General features: G+C 41.6%; 1 protein-coding gene across 25 annotated transcripts in view; it reads left to right on the forward strand.

Moving 5' to 3' along the window:
• The window catches only part of LOC122540026 (protein TANC2), a 1,060,344-nt gene that overhangs the window by 783,871 nt on the left and 250,668 nt on the right, over nt 1-25,805 (forward strand). For 24 of the 25 annotated variants that reach the window (XM_087977936.1, XM_087977934.1, XM_087977935.1 and 21 more), the window contains 2 exons: nt 20,056-20,181; nt 23,837-23,872. In XM_087977936.1, coding sequence (XP_087834062.1) covers nt 20,056-20,181; nt 23,837-23,872 — 162 coding nt within the window. The remainder of the gene's footprint in view (nt 1-20,055; nt 20,182-23,836; nt 23,873-25,805) is intronic. The other variant, XM_087977946.1, reaches the window with a different exon arrangement.

Raw genomic sequence — 25,805 nt, forward strand, 5'->3', positions numbered from 1 at the left:
TGTCACCTATCACCACTTCACCCCCCATCGTTTACCAGTAAACCATCCCTGATGCCTCATCATGGCAATTTATATATACCCCCATGTCACCTCCATAGTCACTCACCTAATATCCACGATGTGCAGATGTCAAGACTCGTGTGGAGATGATAAAAGCTTTCTAACAATATAGTAATGCTGTCTCTCAGGTACACCTCATTCTCAAAAATCTCCTATTTATAAAGTCGTTTCAAAGTTGTTCAGTTTTTTGGAATGTTCAACCAGTTATACCAAGGAAGACCTGCAAATCGAAGACAGTTCACATCGACCCTCCGAAGAGTAACCCACCCAGACCCATTCCCCTACCCCATATTTATCCCTGACTAATACACATCCCTGAACACTATTTAGCATGGTGCACATCCTCGGATTGTGAGAGGAAATCAGAGCACCTGAAGGAAACCCACGCAGACACGGCGAGAATATGCAAACTCCATATAGTCAGACGCCTGAGGATGGAATTGAATCCAGGTCCCTGGATCTGTGAGGCAACAGTGTTAACCTATTAAAACGTGAATCAAAATTTGAATTCACAAATGAGCTGTGATAAGTACTTTTGTAACTTGTGCAACTCAGAAAAGCATTCCTAATAACTGCAGCTGTAGTAACAGGAAAGACCTCTGTTGAAATATTAATAACAGGATGCTAATTTTTCCTTTCTTATACCAGATGGCCTGTCAAAGCCAACCAGAAGAATGTATTTTTTAATTTTCACTGATACCTACAACCTGTTTTGTTTATATTTAAACAGCTGGAGTTTTAAAATGCTTACCACCCTTCATAAGTATTTAGAACTGTGCCATAAATTGATGGCTCCCACACTATAGGTTAATGATAATGAAACAATGGATCTGTTTGAACTCTGCACTAATTTGCAATGGCGCTACTGTGTTCGAGTTTCCTATCTGTGTGATTTCTGCCTACTGTTGTAGTAAAAACATGACATCTGTTGGAAATGGACTACAATTTCTACATCTAGGTCCTGCCTGCTCTTTTCAACGATTCTGAACCTGAATTCTAACAAATTTACTCTGAGCCTTCTGCGTTGTTACTTTCTTCCCTACTTTGAATCATTCACTGGTGCTGTTATGAGCACAATATATGGTTTATCTGAACCTTGTAACTGATTCAGAGTAAATCCCACATGTACTATTTAGACCGCATCATATAAATTTCAAGAGGTTTTGTGATGCAATAGAAGCTCTATATTTGAGACATATTAACCATGTAAGACCCATTAGTAATGTGATCAAACTGGCTGATTATCTGTAAGTCTTTCCAATACACTCGAAGTCAACCATATACTACGGAAAGCAATACCAAACCACCACAGAACTCTCGTATTCAATAATCAGTGACGAACATAATCAAAGTGGAAGTACATGGGTGCCAACATCCTTGTAAGGGATGGTACCTGAGAGAGTGAGTGAGAGAGAAATATGAATTGCATTGACCTTCTTAAACCAAGTGCAGTGGATAGTGTCCTTCAGAGTACACAAACAGATGATTAAGATTAAAACTGTGGAAGACACATGCTAGAACATTCCAGTTATATCAGAGTGTATCAGAGAGAGATGATTGAAGACTACAGTCCCCAGCAGTCCCCTGACTACAGTCCCCAGCATAAAACCTCACCTTAACATTTTGAAGTGAGGTTTTATGCGGTCTGTTCTGTCAGAATTCGATGGCAGTGTATAAGCAGCATGAAACACTCCTGTTCCATGGAGAGTGTGTGGAATTGGGGGATTGAAAAGAAAGAATGAGCGATTGGTAGCAGGCTTTTTTTTGCAGATGTGAGAAAACACAACTGCAAGGGTTTTATACAGGAAAACGCATGTTAACAAATATAAAACAATTACACTTCGATCTGAATTAAGTGGATGCTTTGATAACAACTGTAAGGCCAGTGACCATATTAATTACAAAGAAATCTGAATGTTTAGAAATCCATTCTGAGATGTGGATGCCATTTTCAAAGTTGGTATTTCCTACCAATTCCTCATTTCCCTTGAGAAGGTGATGAAGAGTTGGCGTTTTGGCCTGGTGTGTGAATATAGTGAAGTTATTATTAATGGCACTTTCTTCTTCTCTGAAACTGTACTGCTGCTTCTCTGCCTATGTGAAAAGCTTTTGCTGACATGATTTCTTTTGAGAGTGTGCTTTCCTGATTTTTCCAGGTGAAGCATTGAAAATGATTCACCAATTTTAGCCATTACTGTCATTGATCTAAACTTGCTGCCAGTCTTCACTGCAATAACTCATGCAGCTCTCTGTTTAACCTCTGATGTGGAACAACAACAACATGAATACCAGCAGGAGCAACACCCACTGTGCAGGAGCTGTCTTCCCCTCAGCTATGTTGCCATTCACCAGAGAGGATGGATACAGTATCTCAAGCTGAAGGAGGTGGTAACCCCAACAGGTAAAAGATCAACTTTCTCGACATGAGTGAGCACTGGTGTCTCTGGAGGCAAACACACTCACAGTAACTTATTGCTAAAATCTGCACCCTCCTGGTTTTCTTACGATTGGACCATGCGGATAAGTTGGACCAGGGTTAGTGTGGGCCTGAATTTCTTCAACTCATGAATTGCTTCATGTTCTGGAAGTTCCAAAGATACCCTTATTATTCTGCAGATGACTTAACTGATGATTACATGAGGAATCACAAATTAATGCAGATGAAAAATACAATGAGAGCCCTTTTACAAAAGCGCATTGAAGAAGACATTGGGTTACTGAAATTATAATACATGTAACTGAGCAGATCTGCTGGTGATATGTATGTGCAGCAAGTCTTCAGAATAGTGTAGTGTGCTGTACCTGCCACAGTATCATGCTGCAGAAGGACAAAGATGAGGGCTGCTCTTCATCTTCAGAGGAGAAGAGCAGGATGATGTGTCCAGAATACAACTGACACCACCTCCTCACCCGCACAAGGTCATTTTTAACAGGAATCTTCACTGATCTTTGTCCAAAATCATTGCATCCCTCTAATTCCACAATTTGAATGCTAACCAGGGATAAATATCTGTGGTTGAATAACATTAGCAAGGGAAATCTGAAATAAAATACTTAAGAGATTGTCTGTGCCAAGAACAACAGAATTAGCATTCGAGTTGGAGACCTTTTAAGAGTTTATAACGGTATGAAACAAGGGCTAGGTAGGGTAAGGTCCAAGGAAAGTAGTGTTGGAGATCGGAGAGTTAGAATACTGTCTACTGACAACATATTGTCTAGCTATCACCCATTGTTAACAGCTAATCTGAGAATGCAACTTTTAAAAAAAGGTTTTGTGATTTACACATGAAAGAATTGAAACTATATGATATTCAAACAGATGAAAGACTTAACAATCAATTTTTCAATGTATAAATTCAGTTACATCATACTGTAACCTTTTTGCTATAAATTCTGTGTGTTAGGATTGAGCCCTCCACTATCACCTGATGAAAGAGCGACGCTCCGAAAACTAGTGTGCTTCCAATTAAATCTGTTGGACTATAACCTGGTGTTGTGTGATTTTTAACTTTGTACATCCCAGTCCAACACCGGCATCTCCAAATCATGAATACCAGAAGAGTTAATCTTAATGTGCTCTTAAACATATATGCTTCCAGGTTTCTCCCACCCTTGGGCTAACTTCGCTGCTCCCGTTTGTAGTCAGTTATAACATTCTTACCATGCTCTTGATGGCATCAGAAAACTCTATATGGATGGGGAAACAATGTACAGTTCAGTACCACACTACATTGCATAGAAATCTCTAATGTATCAGAGGAACTGGATCAGCAGCATTCATTCTTGCTTGTACACCTGTGACCATCGATCTACTCCCTCATTTCAAAACATTTTAAAATTCACTTGTGGATATGGCCATGGCGAGCAGGCCAGCATTTATTGCCTGTCCCTAGTTGACCGAGAAGGTGGTGGTGAGTTTTCTTCTTGAACAGCAGTCTTGTATTTTAGGTAAACTCTTAAGGAGGGAATTCCAGGATTTTGACTCAGCAGCAGTGAAGGAACATGATATATTTCTAACTTAGGATGGTGAGTGGCTTGGAAGGGAATTTGTAGGTGGTGGTGTTCCATGGTATCTGCTGCCTTTGTCCACCTAGATGGAAGTGGCTGTAGGTTTGGAAGGTGCTGTCTAAGACGTTTTGGTGAATTTCTGCAGTGCATATTGTAGATAGTACACGCTGTTATACTGAGTGTCTGTAGTGAAGGGAGTGGATGCTGGTGGATGTAGTGCCAATCAAGTGTGCTACTGTGTCTTGAATGTTGTCAAGCTTTTTGACTGTAGTTGGAGCTGTACCATCCAAACAAGTGGGTAGTTTCCATCACACTCTTGACTTGAGCTTTGTAGATGGTGGACAGACTTTGGAGAGTCAGGAGGTGAGTTACTCGCCGCAGTATTTCTAGCCTCTGATCTGCACTTGTAGTTTCCATATTTATATGGCGAGTCCAGTTGTGTTTCTGGTCAATGGTAACCACTGGGCTGTTCATAGTGGGTGGATTCAGTGATGGTAATATCATTGAATATCAAGGGATGATGGTCAGATTGTTTCTTATTGGAGATAAAACATTGCCTGGCATTTGTGAGACGCAAGTTTTACTTGCTACTTGTCAGCCTAAGCCTGTGGAATATTTCAATATGGAATGCTTCAGGTGCTTATTCACACAGCCTGGACAAAATGATTTTGATTTTTAACCCCTCAGTATATTTGTATATTTGTATATTTGTTGGAATCGTAGTTTCTTTTACAAAGTATCCAAGATTGAGAAGGTTAGGAGAAACATGAAGCAAAGGATTTTAAGAACTCAAGAAATAGGAGCAAGTTTTGGCCTTAAAGCCTATTGTGGTTATTCCATCATTCAGTTAGATCATAGTTAACCTTCTATCTCAGGGCGGCATGGTGGTTAGCATTGCTGCCTCACAGCACCAGGGTCCTGGGTTCGATTCCTGTTTCAGGCAACTGTCTGTGTGGAGTTTGCACATTCTGCTCCTGTCTGTGTGGGTTTCCTCCCACAGTCCAAATCTGTTCAGGACAGATGAATTGGCCATACTAAATTGCCCATATTGTTAGATGCATTAGTCAGACGGAAATGGGTCGGGGTGGGTTACTCTTCAGAGGGTCAGTGTGGACTTGTTGGGCTGAAGGGTCTGTTTCCACACTGTAGCAAATCTAATCTAATCAACTCCATTATCATACTCCATTCCTGATTCAGTAAAATTTATTAGTTTGAGTTTTAAATATACTCAGCAACTGAGCATCTAGGATGGAGAATTCCAATGATATAGAACATTGAGTGGAGCAGATTTTCTTTGTCTCAGTATAATGCAATCTATTTCATATTGTTCGAGTGTCCGGCTATGGGAAACAGTCTCAGCATGTAACTGATAAGATTTTAAGAAAATGGTCCTTTCAATAGGACCAATTATGATTCTTCTCAACAACATGGAATAGGAACCCATTCATTGAAAAATTTCCTCATGGCAAGTTCTCTCATCCAGGAATCAATCCTCATTGTACCCCTTCAAAGGAAAGTTTATTCTTCCTGCAGTAAGAAGACCAAAACTGCAACAATACTCCAAGTGGGGTTTGCATCAAAACCCTACAAGAAAGTAGCAAGGCTTCCTTACTGCACCCCTTTGCAATAATGTAGTGTCAGGACAGCTAGCATTTTAACAATTCTTAGATACTTTGCAACAAATTTACATTCATATAAGATACAATAAATTTTTTAAAAACGCAGTCCAATTGTGGCTAACCAGAATCGAAGATGGTATTTGATTAAAGGGAGATGGTTATGATGTTTCCAAAAAGGAGAGTAAACCTGAGGATTTGGGAGGGTTTTAGAATTAGCAGAGGAGTGTCAAGAAATTGGTGTAGAAAGACAGAAAATATAACATTAGATTAGTAATAGACACAAAAACAGACGGATTGTGTTGCTGGGCTCCACGCTACAGCATTGGCAGGACACAACTAAAAACCACCCCAGTCAAGTAATTTTGACCAACAAAACGGTAAAAGAGCCGTAGAAATTAAGAATTTTACTCACCTTTGATATTGCTGCGGGGAAATGCCGAAGAAAAGAGGGAGCCTGCCTGAGGCTGGGACCACAGCGCAATTCACCAACGCGGTGGGCCTGCTTACTCACCAGGCCTTGGTCGAGGAGCTCACCAAATATTGCAAGGTGCTGGGGAAGCAGATTGAGGAAAAGCTGGCCCCGATCTCTGCTATGCTCCAAAAGCACGAAAAGTAGCTGGGAAACCTCAGGAAAAGGTTGCATGAGGTCGAACGCTGAGTCACAGTGATGGCAATTGAGAGTGATTCATCCAAGAGCTGGATTGAAGCCCTGGAAATACAGGTCCATGGTGGATCTGGTGGATGATGCTCAGAACAGGGGCTGGAGGAAGAATCTCAGTGTTGTTGGTCTGCCAGAAGGGAAGGAAGGTGAGCGGCCAGTGGAATATTTTGAGAAGTGGTTACCGGAATTCCTTAACTTGGAGGCTGAAAAAGGAAGAATAAAGATTGAAAAAGCTCACTGGGTCATGGCGCGGAGGCCAGGTGTGGACCAACACTCTCGCCCTATTCTGATGCGGTTCCATCATTATGAAGACAAACAGAGAGTCATGGAAGCTTCCAGGGGCTGGGGAAGGATCCGAGAGCTGTCATTTGCGAGAGCATCAGGATCATGTTTTTTGAAGACTTTTCGGTAGCGATGACCCAAAAAAGAAAATCCTACAATGGCCTCAAAAAAAGACTGAGAGCTCAGTATCCAATACTCGGTAAGATACTCAGCGGTGCTTTGGCTTACCTTTAATGGATCCGTACATTTATTTGACTCGCCAGAGAAAGTGAGGAATTGTGTGGACATGGTAACTTAATTGGACGATTGAATAGGTACAGATAATAGCATTGTTCGGGTTTGCCCTCCTTAAGGGAGGTCTCATTGGGATCCCCTTTTTGTTGGCAATAAGTTGTGTAAAATTATGTTTGGGATAGACAGGAGTACTTACCTTTAGTTTCTAAGCTAAGCTATACCAGGGGATGGGTGATGTATTTACGTTTAACTCATTTATTTATGTTGCTAATCTTTCTTTTTTTTCTTATTCCTTTTCTGACAGTGTTTATGGTGCGACCCTAGCTAGGAGGAGTCAAGGGGTGGGTGGGATGGTTAGTAGGGTTTTGGGGTGTCTAGGTATCGTCTTTAAGTAGGTATAAATTCCCCTAATCAGTGCCATTGGCGTTTTATATGTGGTTTTGTTGTTTTTGGTTTTTGGTATACATAGTTTTTGAAAGTTTTGTAGGTTTGTTAGTTGTAGCTGTTTTAGTGTATGTGGTTTCTATGTTCTGTGGCTGTTATTTATTAAGGCTCAGTGATTTGTAATTCGAGTTCTTCCTCTTTGGAGTCTAAATATTGCTACAGAATGTTCTGGCTAAGGACATGTTTAAATGGTGTACCTGGAACATTAAGGAGAGCCACTTGTCGGTTAAGAGGGAAAAAGTACTCTGCAGTCTTAAAAAGGAAAGGGTGCATGTCACCTTTTTGCAGGAGACACACCTAGATGATAGAGAACATTTGAATTTGAAACAAAATGAGTTTGACTGGGTTTATTTTTCATCTAGGAGCAGGGGAATGACCATATTCGTTAGGAAAAAATTCCCATTTAAGTTGTTAGAGTGTATTAAACACACATATGTGAGATTGGTAATCCTTAAAGCCTTGATAAATGGGGAAGAATACTGTATCCTTAAATGTTTACTATCCCCCGGGCCACCCCTTCAACTTCCTGATGAATGCATTCACTTACTGGTTAGCCTTGCATCTCGGCATAATTTCATGGGGGGGTTTAATTGTCTAATGGATCCTGCAGTAGACAGATTGCCCAAAAGCTCCCTGATATCTTTGTTACAATCTAAGCAACTAAGGGGTTTGTGTGTTGGACTAGGGTTGTTGGAGTCTGAAGGTGGGGATTTTACATTTTTTTCCAGTCTGCACAAATGTCATACCAGGATTGATCTCTTTTTGACTCCCACAGCACAATTTGCAATATCACTATTTCTGATCACACGTAAAGACACTATAGTGGATTCAGGGCAATGGCGAATGGATCCATTCATCCTTAAGGATAGCAAGTTTATCAACTACTTTTCCAATGAATTTAGGGTTTTCTTAGACATCAATTCAGGCTTGGACAGTAATTCACCCATTCTGTGGGAAACCGCGAATGCCCAGCCAGGGCATTCCAACTCTGCCATTAAGAAACGGCAGAAGGGTGAGCAGCAATGTTTGCTCAAAACACGGTTGAAGGCAGTCGAGAAGGCCCTCAGTGGCTAAATTACAGAGGATCTCAGCGCTTCAGTCCACACTGAACTCCATGCTCACCAGAGACAGCTAAGAAGGAGCTTAATTTTGCAAAACAAAGGTTTGAGCATGGTGATAAATCAAGCAAGTACTTAGTGTGTATTTCTACCTAATCAGGGAAGGTACTGGAAACCTAATCTGTGATTCTAAAAACATTAACGCGGCATTTCGGAGATTTTACTCCAAATTATAACAGTCTGAAAGTTGTGAGGATGGGCGGGCTAGGATGGAGTTCTTTTTCAAGAATTTGGATCTCCCAGGTATAACCGCCAAACCAGAGTCTTTCCTTAATGTCCCATTGTCAGTACAAGAGGTGCAGCACTTGTGAAGCAGTTCCAGGGCGGAAGGGTGCCTGGTCCTGACGGACTTCCCAGTGAATTTTATAAGGAATTTATAAACATACTGTCAGGACCGATGTTAAGTATGTTCAATGATTCACACAGTCATGGCCTCCTCCCACCATCTTTAAGAGAGGTTAACATCTTGCTTATCTTCAGGCTTCCTCCAGGCTCATCTCACTTTTGAATATCGATTTCAAAATCCTATCTAAGACTCTTGCATTAAGGCTAGAAATTGTACTGCCTTCCATTATTAAGAAGGACCAGACAAGCTTTATAAAGGGCCTGAGATTGTCTAATAATGTCAGGAGGTTACTCAATATGGTCCAAGTGTGTCAACAATCAGTACAAGGATTAGCAATTTTCTGTAGATGCAGAGAAGGCATTTGATCGGATTGAACGGCCATACCTTTTTTCTTATACTTTAGAATGGTTTGGCTTGGGTAAAGGTTCTTTATAGAACCTCTAGCCATAGTTCTCACCAATGGTGTGCAGTCAAGCAATTTTAGTATCTTTAGGGGCAGTCGACAGGGCTGTCCCTTATTGCCGTTGCTTTTCACATTGGTGATTGAGCTGCTGGTGGCAGCTATATGTAAGGATCTCACCATATCTGCTCCAGAAGTGAGGACAAAGTCACATAAGATTGCATTGTATGTGGATGATGTTCTTGTCTTTTTGTCAAACCCAACAGTTTTGGTATTTCATCTGATACAATGCATTTGGCAGTTTTTCGGATTACAAAACCAATTTCATGAAATTGGAGGCCGTGCCTATGGGTGGTCTCCCAAAAATGTCTGGTTATGAGGACGAATCTCAATTTCCCTTTAAATGGTCACAGGAGGGTTTTCTTTACTTTGGTATATTCATTACTTCTGTTTTTAATCGGCTGTTTAAAGCCAATTTTGCCCATTTATTGGACAATATCAAACAAGACCTTCGAAAACGGGAGGCGCTTCCGATTTCTTGGTTAGGTCGGATAGCCCTCATTAAAATGAATATTTTCTCCCACCTATTGTACCCTATGCGAATGCTCCGCTTGATCCTTATTAGGCAAACATTCAGGAGACTGAATGGCTGGTTCAGTTCTTTCATCTGGCGTCGCACACAGCCCTTATTAAATTAACTAAATTACAGCTACCCCACAGATTGGGAGGAGGGAACCTCCAGATATTAAAAACTATCAATTAAGCTCGTTGTTATCTTGTGTGAGAGATTGGGCCTGTAGGGACCCTCTTTCATTATGGTTAGACATCGAAGCTTCTCAGCCAGGGTGCCCGCTTCCTAGCTTATGGTTCTTGAACAGAATAAGGACAGTTAAGGAATATTGCCATAACCCAATAGTTATTAATACTGTTAAAGCATGAAGGGCAATGCGGCAGAGTGAAGACAATATTGCCAAAACGTAATTTCTTATACCCATAGTTGTTATGCCGGGTTTTCAACCGGGGATGATAAACTATGGGCAGCTAGGGGTGTGTCTTGCCTGGGTGACTTATTTGAGGGGAACACATTGATATCTTTTGACCAGTTAGCTCGGAAATATGAGTTGCGTTTTTTTTCAAATTAGGGACTTTAGTAAAAAAACTACCCTTTTAACTGATTCTTATAGATCCAACACAGAGAAGAGTGTGCTAAGAACACACTTTCTGTCAGCAATCTCTAACACCTGTTGGGAGAGGGCCCCTCAGACGAGACCGAGCGACTTTGTATAGTATGGGAGAGGGAGCTGGGCGTTGAGATCTCCTCTGAGACATGTGAGGATATCTGGGAAAATGCAAGAAGGATCTCTATTTACAATAGGACATATGCCTTGCAATTGAAGATTCTCCATAAGGTCCACTTGGCTCCAGATCATGTCTCTAAATTTAAAGTGGGAGTATCTCTAACATGTTCCAAATGCAAAATGAGTACGTGTACTCTCACTCATTGTCTCTGGCCCTGCCACAGGCTCTGGACATACTGGAACGCTGTGGTAGACGAAATAGAGAGAGTCTTGAAATCAGAGGTGAAGATGGACCCGTATCTCCTCTTCATGATCTGACTAGTGTACTTCCTTTAGGCACACACATTAAAAAAAAGGCTTTTCAGTAGCCTCACTTTTCATGGATTTTCTCACAAGTATGGTGCACCATAAAACTGAGAATTGCTATAAGACGTGGTGGCCCTTTTTGGATTACCTGGGCACAGATTTGCCTGCCACACCAATAAGGGCTTGTATATTTTCTTTTTGTAGGTTTTATGTAGCCTGGTCCTGAGCCTCATGATAGTCTGATAAATATATCCTTCACAGAACAAGTGTCCAGAGGTTTTTTTAATCATGTCGGTTAAAGGGTCAAATATTGTCCAGGATTTCGGGCAGTGTGCCTCTTCTATAGTTAATGTTATGGAAACTTATTTCATTCACCTCGAAGACAGATGGAGCCTGTGGTTAATGTCTTGCCTGAAAGATGGCGCCTCCAATGAATTTGCTTTGCTTAAAATGTTTGAACTGCAGCACCACATCTTTTGTGATACCTCAATTGTTGTAAATTATATTAAAAGGCATAATTAGTCACAGTCAAAGACACAAAAGCTGCTAAGGAAATAGTACTCAAAGAGAAACATTTTTCGCAGCCACTACATTTGACATGTGCTTGTTCTATTATGGGGAATCCTCGATTATCCGAACAAGATGGGTAGGCACTATTTGAGCTGAAAATGTGTTGCTGGAACAGCGCAGCAGGTCAGGCAGCATCCAGGGAACAGGAGAATCGAAGTTTCGGGCATAAGCCCTTCTAAGAAGGGCTTATGCCCGAAACGTCGATTCTCCTGTTCCTTGGATGCTGCCTGACCTGCTGCGCTTTCCCAGCAACACATTTTCAGCTCTGATTTCCAGCATCTGCAGACCTCACTTTCTCCGGGTAGGCACTATTTGTCTGCCACACCAATAAGGGTTTCCATTATAATCATAACGATTGTATTTAATGAATCTAATACCCAGAAAGGAAGAATTATGAAAATGTATACATTTATGCGCTCAGTGGGTGAGGCAAACACCGACCCCGCCTGCCTCCACCCCCAACCCCGTCCACCAACCCCCTGCGCCCCCCGACACCACGCCCCCACCCGCCCCCTTCCCCATCCAGCAATGCCCCCGACCCCCACATCCCTATCCATCAATGCCCGCGCCTGCCCCCCAACACTGTCCAACACCACCCCCCGCTCCCTCTCTGGGGCAGCCGGACTGGCTGCTGCTGCCGGCATTGTGGGGTATGTCTCAAAATAGAGTGCACGCGCACACACACACAACTTTTACTGCAAACTTTTGACAGGTTCCACAATGTTGGTCAGATTATCTGGGGAAGGGGGCGATGGGGTACACCCCTCTGTAGAACTCGAGGGAAATTTTGGGGAGAGAGAGGGTGGGCGGTTAGTCATTTGGAGACAGTGCCTGTTTAATCGCTGTAAACAAAAGGCGCGATCACTTTTGAAAACACATCTTTGAATGTAATGTTTCTATCGGGACCTCGAGATCTACTTCAGATAATCCGAATAATTGGTATTCGGATAATCAAGGTTCCTCTGTATATGCTTAATCCAAGACTTTAACAGAAACTCAACTGAAAGGCAGAGATTTTTTTTATCCTCCTGCTAAGTGTTTCACAATCATTAAATATTCAAAATCTGACATTGTACTGATGTGCCATTTGCTTATGGGTGAAATAGTAGATTTTCAGCTGACAAATTCTGTGCCTGATATTAACTGGAACAATAATTGGTGACTCAGCCAGATAGAAGGCAAAACAGGAATTGATTCTGCTCCTGATTCCCAATCAGTGAGAGGTGTGTCTATAAAAATATTGAGGACAGATCCTGTGTGGCTATGAAGTGCTTTTATGGACAACTTGGTGACATATCAGTTGATATTTATATAAAGCATACCACTTGAGTTAATAATATGCATAGAACCATCTGCAGCCAAAGAGAAGAAAACACATTTGCTTTTGTATTTTAAACTGTGCCGCCTGAATATGTAAATAAATAACTGCTCCTAGGTAAGATCTGCATTGAATAATGCATTAACTCGCATTTGAAGATGGGGACAGTGTGTAACTTTCAAATTACTTAGTTACACTGCTGCTTGTTTCATAGCTCAATGAGGGAAATCTATTTTATCAAAGCACATTACACAATTTGTATGGAGTTTTAGAATTTAACAGCACAGAAGCAAAGCATTGTGCTGTTCTAGTGCTCTGGTGGAGTCACTCTCGAAGCCCCATTACTTTTTTCTCATTATTCTTGCTATTTTTTCCTCAAATATTTATCCATTTTATTTTCAATGCCAATACAGATTCACCTTCCATCCTTGTTTCATGTAGTTTTACCATGTCTGAAGAACTCTTCTCTCAGCTTTAAGATTCGCAATAAAAGAAATGAACAGTAATGCCCAAATCACTGAAACAGTACCTCCAATTTAACAGAGCTGTCAGATCAGTAAATAATTAAACACTGCCTGTTGAAATGCCCACTCTGTCATGATGGTTGGGAATGTTAGCATAGTGGCTATGTTACTAGCTAGTGTAAAGGACTACATCTTGATATTTATGGACTGTGGAATGAGCATGAGGAAATTGGATACTGCTTTTGAAAGTGGGGAATGTACAAGGAGTTGTTTGCAACTTGGAAAACAAGTGAAGCGAACTGCTGCATGTCAAACAATGTTCTTTTTAAGGACATTGAACCAAGACAAATTAATGCCATTAGTTGTAGTTTCAGGAGAGCTCAGCATAGTATCAACCTTCATTGATCCAACTTCAGCTTTACCCAGATCCTGTGTGGAAAATGAAAACAAACAAAATGACTGCGTCAACACCTCTCCAAGAATGGACTGCATGACATTCTCTTTCTCTCTCTCTCTCTCTGTCGCTCTCTCGCTCTCTCTCTCGCTCGCTCTCTCTGTTAAGTCACCACCTCTGATTCTCTGTGAAGAACGGAGAAACTACCTTTAGAGATGCTGAAAGAAATAAGTCAAAAACAAAGGAAAACCAAAGGTGCAACCAACTAAGTGAACTAAAGACTAATATAGAGCAAAGAACAAATGATTTGGATGCGAGCATAAGAGGTACAATTAGTAAGTTTGCAGATGACACCAAAATTGGAGGTGTAATGGACAGCGAAGAGGGTCACCTCAGATTACAACAGGATCTGGACCAGATAGGCCAATGGGCTGAGAAGTGGCAGATGGAGTTTAATTCAGATAAATGTGAGGTGCTGCATTTTGGAAAGCAAATCTTAGCAGGACTTAGTGTTGCTGAACAAAGAGACCTTGGAGTGCAGGTTCATAGCTCCTTGAAAGTGGAGTCGCAAGTAGATAGTATAGTGAAGAAGGCATTTGGTATGCTTTCCTTTATTGGTCAGAGTATTGAGTACAGCAGTTGGGCGGTCATGTTGCAGATGTACAGGACATTGGTTAGGCCACTGTTGGAATATTGCGTGCAATTCTGGTCTCCTTCCTATCGGAAAGATGTTGTGAAACGTGAAAAGGTTCAGAAAAGATTTACAAGGATGTTGCCAGCGTTGGAGGATTTGAGCTATAGGGAGAGGCTGAACAGGCTGGGGCTGTTTTCCCTGGAGTGTCAGAGGCTGAGGGGTGACCTTATAGAGGTTTACAAAATTATGAGGGGCATGGATAGGATAAATAGACAAAGTCTTTTCCCTGGGGTCGGGGAGTCCAGAATTAGAGGGCATAGGTTTAGGGTGAGTGTGGAAAGATATAAAAGAGACCTAAGGGGCATCTTTTTCACGCAGAGGGTGGTACGTGTATGGAATGAGCTGCCAGAGGATGTGGTGGAGGCTGGTACAATTGCAACATTTAAGAGGCATTTGGATAGGTATATGAAGAGGAAGGGTTTGGAGAGATATGGGCAGGGTGCTGGCAGGTGGGACTAGATTGGGTTGGGATATCTGGTCGGCATGGATGGGTTGGACTGAAGGGTCTGTTTCCATGCTGTACATCTCTATGACTCTCTATAACTGTGATTGTTGAAGATGTGAAACGAAAACAGAAATTGCTGAACAAACCCAGCAGGCAAGCACGGCAGCACCTGTGGAGATTTAACATTTTAAGCCGAATGACCCTTCCACAGAACTAAAGACTAGCCATTGCTCTGCAGATAACATTGCGAAATCATTGAAGAATCAAAAGGATTGTGAGAACAACAATTTCCAATTTTGAGATTTAGACTGTTGATGTGGAATTGCTTGACTTTTGTGTGTTATCTGTTTTCCTTATATGTCTCTTTGTGTGTGTGGAAGTTTAAGCTATATATGAATAGTCATTCATTTTCCCTTTCTTCATGCCATTGGTTAAGAAAATTAGTTTCGTTACTTCTATCAGTCAGTCAGGAAAATGGGGCTTTTCAGTCATTTAATGTTCACATTATAGCGACCCTGGGAACATTGAGGGTCTTGATACTGGTGCACTTCCGAAGTGAATTTTAACACTAATAATCCAGACACTATTTAATGATTTGGAGATAATTTAATTCCACCATTATAACTGGAGAAGTTAAATTCATTTTGTTTCATAAATCTGGAGAAGAAAACTGGTTTCTGTAGTGGTGACCATGAAAATGGTTGAATATTCATAAAATGCTCTCGGAGAAAGTGAGGACTACAGATGCTGGAGATCAGAGCTGAAAATGTGTTGCTGGAAAAGCGCAGCAGGTCAGGCAGCATCCAAGGAGGAGGAGAATCGATTAATCCTTGTAGAGGGAGGAAGAGAGCTTCTTCAAGGAAGGCATCCTTGCAAGAGGATTTGCAGTAGGTTAAAATCTTCTAGGAGAAAGTGAGGACTGCAGATGCTGGAGATCAGAGCTGAAAATGTGTTCCATCCTTGTTCCATCCTGAAGAAAGACTCATGCCTGAAACGTCAATTCTCCTGCTCCTTGGATGCTGCCTGACCTGCTGCGCTTTTCCAGCAACACATTTTCAGCTAGTCATAAAATGCACCAAATTAATCATTGAATCTCTACAGTGTGGAAATAGGCCATTTGGCCCAACAAGTCCATACCGATCCTCTGAAGAGCAACCCATCCAGGCCCATTCTCCTACCCTATTACTCTACATTTACCCCTGACTAATGCACCTAACCTAAACATCCCTGAATACAATGGACAATTTAGCATGGCCAATTCACCTAACCTGCACATCTCTGGGGGGCACCACCCCCCACCTTTTCCTCCACTACATCAATGACTGTATCGGCGCTACCTCGTGCTCCCACGAGGAGGTTGAACAGTTCATCCACTTTACTAACACCTTCCACCCCGACCTCAAATTTACCTGGACCATCTCAGACTCCTCCCTCCCCTTCCTAGACCTCTCCATTTCTATCTCGGGCGACCGACTCAACACGGACATTTACTATAAACTGACCAACTCCCACAGCTACCTAGATTACACCTCCTCCCACCCTGCCCTCTGTAAAAACGCCATCCCATATTCCCAATTCCTTCGCCTCAGGAGGACCAATTCCAATACCGAACAACCCAGATGGCCTCCTCCTCCAAAGACCGCAATTTCCCCTCAGACGTGGTTGACTATGCTCTCCACCGCATTTCCTCCATCTTCCTGCTCCTCCGCCCTTGAACCCCGACCCTCCAATCGCCAGCAGGACAGAACCCCACTGGTCCTCACCTACCACCCCACCAATCTCCAGATACATCGTACCATCCTTCGTCATTTCCGCCACCTCCAAACAGACCCCACCACCAACGATATAATTCCCTCCCCTCCCATATCAGCGTTCCGGAAAGACCACTCCCTCCGCAACTCCCTCGTCAGGTCCACACCCCCCACCAACCCAACCTCCACTCCCGGCACCTTCCCCTGCAACTGCAAGAAATGCAAATCTTGCGCCCACACCTCCCCCCTCACTTCCCTCCAAGGCCCCAAGGGATCCTTCCTTATCCATCACAAATTCATCTGCACCTCCACACACATCATTTACTGCATCCGCTGCACCTGATGTGGCCTCCTCTATATTGGGGAGACAGGCCACCTACTTGCGGAATGTTTCAGAGAACACCTCTGGGACACCCGCACCAACCAACCCAACCACCCTCTGGTTGAACACTTTAACTCCCCCTCCCACTCTGCCAATGACATGCAGGTCCTTGGCCTCCTCCATCGCCAGACCATGGCAACACGACGCCTGGAGGAAGAGCGCCTCATCTTCCGCCTAGGAACCCTCCAACCACAAGGGATGAATGCAGATTTCTCCAGCTTCCTCATTTTATCTCCCCCCACCTTATCTCAGTCCCAACCCTCGGACTCAGCACCGCCTTCTTGACCTGCAATCCTCTTCCCGACCTCTCCGCCTCCACCCTCTCTCCAGCCTATCACCCTCACCTTAACCTCCTTCCACTTATCGCATTCCCAATGCCTCTTCCCCAAGTCCCTCCTCCCTACCTTTTATCTTAGCCTGCTTGGCACACCCTCCTCATTCCTGAAGAAGGGCTTATGCCTGAAATGTCGATTCTCCTGTTCCTTGGATGCTGCCTGACCTGCTGCGCTTTTCCAGCAACACATTTTTCAGCACCTCTGAATTGTGGAAGGAAACCAGAGCACCCAGAGGAAACTCAGGCAGACACTGGGAAAATGTGCAGACTCCACACAGACAGTCACCTGAGGCTGGAATTGAACCTGGATCCTTGACATTGGTAACAACAGAGCCATCATGCCACTTATTTATTAATGTCCTTTTGGAAAGGACATCTAACATCTTTACACAGACTGCCCTACGTGCAATTCCCGACCCACAGTAATTTGGTTGACTCTTTACTTCCCTCTGAAAAACCCTAGCAAGTCACTCAACTATGCACAATGACAAAAGGAATAAAACTGGGATGATCACTGGCATAACCATAAACATGGAAAGGCACATTTAGCGAAGTCAATCCTGTAAAGTTCTCATCATTAGTTAGTTGAGCCTGACAGTATTATAGTCACTAAATTGTGCCTTTCAAACGACGTCATAGAATTCAACATCATTACTGTATATGTTTTGCCCGACTGTAAAATCACTATACTCCCTGAGGACTATAGGGCTGCTTTCTCATTGCATAGAGATAACTGATGGTGAGTTTAACCCTGAAGGTCACCATTCCTGAAGTGAGTAATGGAGTAGAAAACGCGGAACCATTTGGTGACTTCAACCAGTATGGGAAATGAACCTGTGCCATTGGTATTACTCCATATCACAAACCAGCTAATTGACCCTCAGAGACCCTCAGATCTATTGTGGGGGCAACATAGTGGTGTACAGTTGGGATGGTATGGCCTTGAGAGTTTTCAACGTTGACTTGAGATTGTTTGAAATATTGTGAAGCAGGGTCAAACATAGATGGTGCTGTAGGCCAGCAGCAGTAGTTAAATTGTACTCCAACACAATGTTGCAACCTCATGGCCCAGCAAGTCTAACATTACCACAACCATCAAGCCAAGGGATCAATTCTGGTTCAAAGGAGACTGCAGAAGTACATGCCAGGAACAGCACCAGGCATATCTAAAACTGAGGTGTCAACCTGGTGAAGCTGCAGAACTGAGTATTTGCATACCAAACAATATAATCAGCAAGTGATTCCACAACCAACCAGATTAAATATAACTCTGAAGCCACATCTAATGATGAATTGTAGTGGATAATTAAACAGTTAACTGGAAGAATGGGTGTTCCACAATCATCTCCATCTTCACTTAATGGGGGAGCTCAGATATGGCTGAAGCATTTGTAACAAGCTTCGCCAGAAAGTGAATAATCTATTTCAGCCTCCTCCTGAGATCCCAAAATCATAGATGTTAGTCTTCAGCCATTTTGATCCATGTGATATGAAGAAACAATTGGAGGTACTGGATACTGCAAAGGCAAGGACCCTAACAACATTCCGGCAATAGTACTGAAGACTTGTGCTCTAGAACTTGCTGCACCTCTAACCAAGCTGTTATTATTGCCACAAGACTAGCATTCATTTGATCACATGGAAAATGTCTCAGGTATATCCTGTGTGCAAAAGGTAGGCCAAATCTAGTCAATTACCATCCCATCAATGTACTCTAGATCATCAATAATGTAAAGAGTCATAAACAGTGCTTTCAAGCAGTATTTGCATAGCAATAGCTTGATAACTGATGTTCAGCTTGACCTTCAGACAACCACTACCGCCTAGATGAACAAGGACTGCAGATAAGAGTACACTACCATGTACAGGCCACTCGTCATCCTGACATTGGAAGTGTATCACTGTTGCTTCACTAATTCAAAATCCTGGAACTCCCTTATGGGTGAACCTACATTAAATGGACTGCAGCAGTTCAAGAACACAGCCCACCATCACCACCTGAAGGAAACTAGGGATGGTCAATCAATATTGATCCAGCCAGCAATGGCCATATCTCATGAGTAAATTTTAAAAAACTAGGAATCTCTCTGCTGATTATCACCTCCTGCCCCCTACTGCATGTCCACATTTATATGCATCTGAGAGACTATTTCAAAATGAATTTGTGTTGAAAATGTGAGACCATTGATATTGAATGTGTTTGCAAAGCCAAATACTTGTTAAAACTTCAGAAGTAAAAGCAAGTGTGTTTCTACTGTCTCCTTTAAATGTCAGCACTGCTCTCATTTTCAAAACTGTTTGTATATATAATCAAAAGCCATAGTAAACAGTAAGTAAAAGGTTAATTTATATTGAAGGTTTTGTAAGAAAGCTTAAAATAAAAGACACTAAAGCTTTATTTGTGTGGTTTTTGCAATGCTGTGTCAAGCCTTCAATTAGCTTACAGCCTGCATTCCTAAATGTGTTCTATGTCTCTTGAGTTTTGACAACTGGTAAAATACAAATATCAAAATGCCTCTTGACAGAAAATTATTAATGGAAAAATGTTTACTTTTTCTTCCTGTAAAAGCAAAGTTTTATATTAAAAAAAAGTTCAGTTTCACAATTTGATTCCAAGAAAATCTGAACAGAATAAATTGTTATCCTCCCCAGATAGGAGCCACCACCTGCAAAACTGTTGAGTTTGCCCTGAGTCACATTCTCAGCTGCTGCTTTATTTTTGGGTGTGTGTTTGTGCAGGAGGTCCCTGTATTCCTCTTTATCAAACATTTGTAATGCAATTCCAAGCACCTTTTAAGTCCAGCATGATTTGAGTATATTTTGCCTTTTCTTCAACAGAGGGAAAAAATCCCTGTGTTTTCAAATTGCTTTTTGATTCATTCAGTGTTTAACTGTAAACTACACTCAGGATATTTTCTGTTTTCTAGCTACAAGTTCTGCCCATCTAGAAGATCTAGCTTATCTGGATGAACAGCGACACACACCATTGCGGACATCTCTGAGAATGCCCCGGCAGCATGTGGCCGGGGGTCGCACCCCACAGGACATTCGAGGTAAGCAGCAGACCAGATTGTGCTATGTTGCATGGCATTTTGTTATCCAGATCTTTTCCTCTATTTATTAGTATCTATACAGTATAACATCCACTATGGTTTATTGCACACCAATGGTTGAGAGATGCCTTAAGCTTTTTATTGACTTCTGCTCCGAATGGAATAGCTTGAAGTGTTAATTCTTCAAACAAAGTGCTGTGGTGACCTGATCTATGCAGGATTGTGATGTTTAAAAGTACCCACCTTAAACACCCTTTATTCTGGAAGAATTATTGGTGAAGCCATAATAATGAATGATATTATGTTGATTTGGTTTGGAACTCGCTGGTCCAGCCATTGATAAACACCATACCAGTGAGTTGGAATTCCTTACGCTCAGAAGGAGATACTTTGAGCTACTTGGCTGCCTTACTGTTTGAAGTTCATTCTTATTTTTGGAGCACATTTGCATTTCTTTCATAGAGGAGTTGATTTTCACTTGAAATGCATTTCTCCATCTTTTGAAAAGACTACTTCATAGCTGCTAAGGTAGTCACTCGACTTGTTCTCCGGGTCTGCATTTGTCGGTGATAGTTTGCCCCTTGCTGAGCAAGAATATTCTGTGTTGACTTGCCAGTCAACAACATTTGATATTTTTTATCCCCCTACTTAATCAAGAAATACCTCACTTCAGTGTATTGTTTTCTCAATACAACAGAAGTTAATTGTCATATGAGTGGAATCCTAGAGAAGCACCCATTCTGTCACTCATTGGAAAAGAATGTTGTGCATAAATATGTTGGTTCACTGCTTCGTTAAGAACATCTTTTCATAAAGTGTCTACAAAATGTTTAGCATTGGAACTTGAAGAGGCCACTCAACCCCTTGAGCCTCTTACATTATTCAGTGAGACAAGAGCTGCATTATATCTAAGCCCTATCCTATATCCCTTTAATAATCCTGGTTGCAAAAACAAACTATCAACATCATATTTAAAAGTATTAATTGAGATAGTATTTACTTCTATTTGTGCAAAAATGTTACACACTTCTAATACCCTTTGTGTGAAGAACCATTTATTCCCTCTGAATGGTCTAATTAAATTTAAAGGCTCTATGCCATTGGGCTCGAGACCCCCCACACCACCAAAGAAAAGTACTCAATATACTACTTCAAAGAGCGCAATTTCCCCTCCCACGTGGTCAACAATGCCCTCCAGCTCATCTCCTCCACTTCCTGCACCTCCTCCCTTGAACCCCACCCCTCCAACCACAACAAGGACAGAAACCCCCCCAAGGTCCTCACCTTGCACTCCACCGATCTCCGGATACAACACAGCATCCTCTGCCACTTCTGCCACCTACAGTCAGACCCCACCACCGGAGATATATTTCCCTCCCGCCCCTATTAGCATTCTGCAGAGACCATTCCCTTGTTAGGTCCACATCCCCCATCAACCCACCCTCCATTCCCAGCACCTTCCTCTGCCATCGCAAGAGGTGTAAAACCTGCGCTCACACTTGCTCAAAACATCAATTCTCCTATTCCTTGGATGCTGCCTGACCAGCTGTGTTTTTCCAGCACCACACTTTTAGACTTTGATCTCCAGCATCTGCAGTCCTCACTCTCTCCTCCTCAGTATACATCCAGTCAATTCATATAACATACATAGAAGTACAAACATAAATCAAGTTACCCTTTAGTCTTCTGTACTTAAGGAAATATAAATCTAATTTCTACTATTTATCCTAAGAATGGCGCCTATTGTATCTTGGTAATACTCTGCTGAATCTGTGCTGCACTCTTTGCAAAGACTGTATATCCTTTCTGCATTGCAGTGCCCTGGCCTATTCACAGTACTCCAAATATTATTGTATAACTGTGGCAGAACTACCTTTTACATTTTAACCATCTAGAACTAAGTACTCTCTATAAAAGTTTTGTTCAGATCCATAATTTAAAAACAGATCTTCAAATTGTGTGCAACCAGTTTTAAGTATGCATCTTTCCAAGTTGTATTTCTTCATCCAATTCTCGTCTTAGATTTGAGACAGAAGGTGTTCAAGATTTGATTCATTTATTTATTGTTACTTTTACTGAAGTACAGTGAAAAGTTTTGTTTACGAGCAGTACAGAACAAAAGATTTAGACAGAGGCATACAGGTAACATTGCACAGGGTGATCAAGAGAGATCAACGTTGACAAGATCAGCATTAGTTGAAGCTAGAGGGTCCATTCAATAGTCTAATAATGGCCGGGAAGAAGCTGTCCCTGAACCTACTGCTACGCGTGTTCAGGCTTCAGTGTCTTCTGCCCAATGGAAGAGGTTTTAGGCGATCATTACTGGGCTATGCAAATCTCCTGAAAGATTACATGCTGTGTTGCACCATGGTTGATGATGATTGTCTGGTAAAATCCATCTCTTCATACTCACCCCCCTCAAGAAAATGTAGCACAATTAAGACATTCTAAATTGAAGGATTCTCTGAGAATTGATTGAAAAAAATCAATTGAAACCTGCAAAATAGTGTATGTACCAAATATATATCTTGTTCATTCATTTGTGTGATGTGGGTGTTGCTGTCTGTTTTTATGTTCCTTACAAGTTTATTCTCATGCTCTTCTTCCTTTCTTAACTAAGTCAATTAAGAAAACAAATTACAGAAAGAAAATAGCAAGTATTTTAATTTGAAGCAACCTGATGACCAATGAGTGAAATCAAGGGATGGTTTTCTGTTGGTAAAACCCATTTTAACTGTGAATATAGGAATTTATGATGAGAAAAATGTTGACATGCAGACAAAACTGTCGTAAAAAAATGAGAGCAGAACCAAGACTTCATAAGTGTGAGATTAAAAACATTAAAAAGTCAGATTTTAATGGTGCACATTTAAAAGTCCTGTGTGGTATAACAGTCTTCACATAGGCCATAAATTTTAATTGCTTCTAATCCGGGTCAATATCTGCTGCAGTTTATATCTAGGCAGTGTGTGCTGTTGTACCTTCCTGTGTCGCAGCACCAAGCTTTTTAATTAGATTTTAATTGTATGTATTTCTCACTTGAACTAATAATTGCCTTAAATTGAAGGATGGCCTCTGTAAAATCCTGTTTTCTTTTAATTTTCTCATGATTCAAACTCGTAAATGTTGAAGATAACGATAACCTGGCTTTTGCACACTTCAAGTGGGTTAAACCCAAATCATTCATTCATTCATGCATAATGCTCCTTGCATACTTTCTCGACTGCTGTAAAGCCGAGGTTGTACACTGATGTGACTGTGTTTACATGGATTTTAGAAAGTAGTGCTTTGTCTACTCATTTAATGATGCAAAAACCTTTGATTAAGATTTGCACAGCAAGTCTTGAAAATACAGTGCCAAGAATAGAACAACAAAAGACCCTGTAGTTTGTCATCTCAAATGGTTGTTGCAGCTGACCTTGCACCTGCTTAGTTCCGCAGTACACAATGTTACATCATGTGCTGATTCTCTGTCAGGAAAATTAGAATAATGCTGTAATGTTTGCTATCTATGTGCTGAATTAAATGTAACTGTTTAGTGTCAGAAGTCTGTGCAATGCTTGAAGTCTAATGCTTGTTTATTATTACTCTTATGCTTGTGATTTTTGCTAACATTTTACATCACTTTCTGGCTTTTCTCTGATTTTTGCTTTAGCCTCCACTAATGCCCATGCTTGGCACACTCATTCACGTAAGTTACAGTTCTTGTTAATACTATCTTAAAGGGTTCAATTTAATTCTAAGGCATCATAATCTTTGGCTGCTCAGTAATCTATTGCTTTCCTTGTGTGTAGGTGCAAACTAAAGAAGCATACATTTTGAGAATGTTAGTTACAAATTTTCATCCTAGGAGAAAGAAGTACTGGGAAGCATCTATTTTTAATAGACAATAGAGTTGAGGATTATGGGATGACAAGCAGGAAAGCGAAGTTGAGCTCATAACCAGATTAACCATGATCTTATTAAATGGTGAAGCAGATTCAAAGAAACTAAATAACCAACTCCTGTTCCTAATTCCTATATACCTGTTATTTGTTCTTTGCTTGTAACCTTTGACTCTTGTCTGTATAAAAATCTGGATGTGAGTTTGCTCACTGAGCTGGAAGGTTCAGTTTCAGACATTTGTCACCATACTGGTAACGTCATCAGTGAGCCTCCGATGGTGTTATGTCCTGCTTTCAATTTATGTGTTCAGGTTTCTTTGGGTTGGTGATATCACTTCCAGTTTTTTTCAGCGAATGGTAGATGGGATCCAAATCGATGTATTTATTGAGAGAGTTCTGGTTGGAATGTCATGTTTCTAGGAATTCTCGTGCGGAATTCTCTGGCTTGTCCTAGGATGGATGTGTTGTCCCAGTCAAAGTGGTGTCCTTCCTTGTTTGTGTGTAAGGATACTAGTGATAGCCCATTGGCACATCTGGTCCAGATCCTGTTGTAATCCTGTCCACTACACCTCCAATTTTGGTGTCATCTGCAAACTTACTAACTGTACCTCTTATGCTCACATCCAAACCATTTATGTAAATGACAAAAAGTAGAGGGCCCAGCACCGATCCTTGTGGCACTCCACTGGTCACAGGCCTCCAGTCTGAAAAACAACCCTCCACCACTACCCTCTGTCTTCTACCTTTGAGCCCATTCTGTATTCAAATGGCTAGTTCTCCCTGTATTCCATGAAATCTAATCTTGCTAACCAATCTCCCATGGGGAACCTTGTCGAACGCCTTACTGAAGTCAATAGCTCTGCCCTCATCAATCATCTTTGTTACTTCTTCAAAAAACTCAATCAAGTTTGTGAGACATGATTTCCCACGCACAAAGCCATGTTGACTATCCCGAATCAGTCCTTGCCTTTCCAAATACATGTACATTCTGTCCCTCGGAATTCCCTCCAACAACTTGCCCACCACCGAGGTCAGGCTCACCGGTCTATAGTTCCCTGGCTTGTCTTTACCTCCCTTCTTAAACAGTGGCACCACGTTTGCCAACCTCCAGTCTTCCAGCACCTCACCTGTGACTATCAATGATACAAATATCTCAGCAAGAGGCCCAGCAATCACTTCTCTAGCTTCCCACAGAGCCCTTGCAAGATATTTTGTAAATGACATTAATGCTGCTTGTTGTCTGTATAGCGTCTTTTCAGTTAATTAGCTGCTGTTTCAATGTGTTTGTTGGTTTTTGGGCTAACAGGTCTGAGTAGTCTTGCAGTCATTTAAGAGGTGTCTTTGATGTAGGATAAAGTGACGAGGGTTTCTGGGCATGTTTTGCCTGCTTGTTTGGGTTTGTTGCTGAGAAATTGGCAGACTGTGTTTATTAGATACCCGTTCTTCTTGAATACTCTGTATAGGTGATTTTCTTCTGCTCTTTGTAGTTCCTTGGTGCTGCAGTGTGTGTTGGCTCATTGAAATAATGTCATAATGCAGCTTCGCTTGAATGATTGCTTCTGTAGTTAAGTATTTGGTCCGTATGTGTTGTTTTCCTGTAGATGCTGGTTTGAATTTCCCCATTGACTGTTTGCTCTATTATGACATCTAGGAATGGCAGTTTGTTATTGTTTCCTCTACTTTTTTTATGCCAGTAAGGATATTATTGATGGTCTTGAAGGTTACCTCTAGTTTGTTTCA

The sequence above is a fragment of the Chiloscyllium plagiosum genome, unplaced genomic scaffold (assembly GCF_037043375.1).
Source record: "Chiloscyllium plagiosum isolate Xiang-an unplaced genomic scaffold, Cpla_swu_hap1 HiC_scaffold_32, whole genome shotgun sequence".
In the NCBI taxonomy this organism is placed as follows: Eukaryota; Metazoa; Chordata; class Chondrichthyes; order Orectolobiformes; family Hemiscylliidae; genus Chiloscyllium; species Chiloscyllium plagiosum.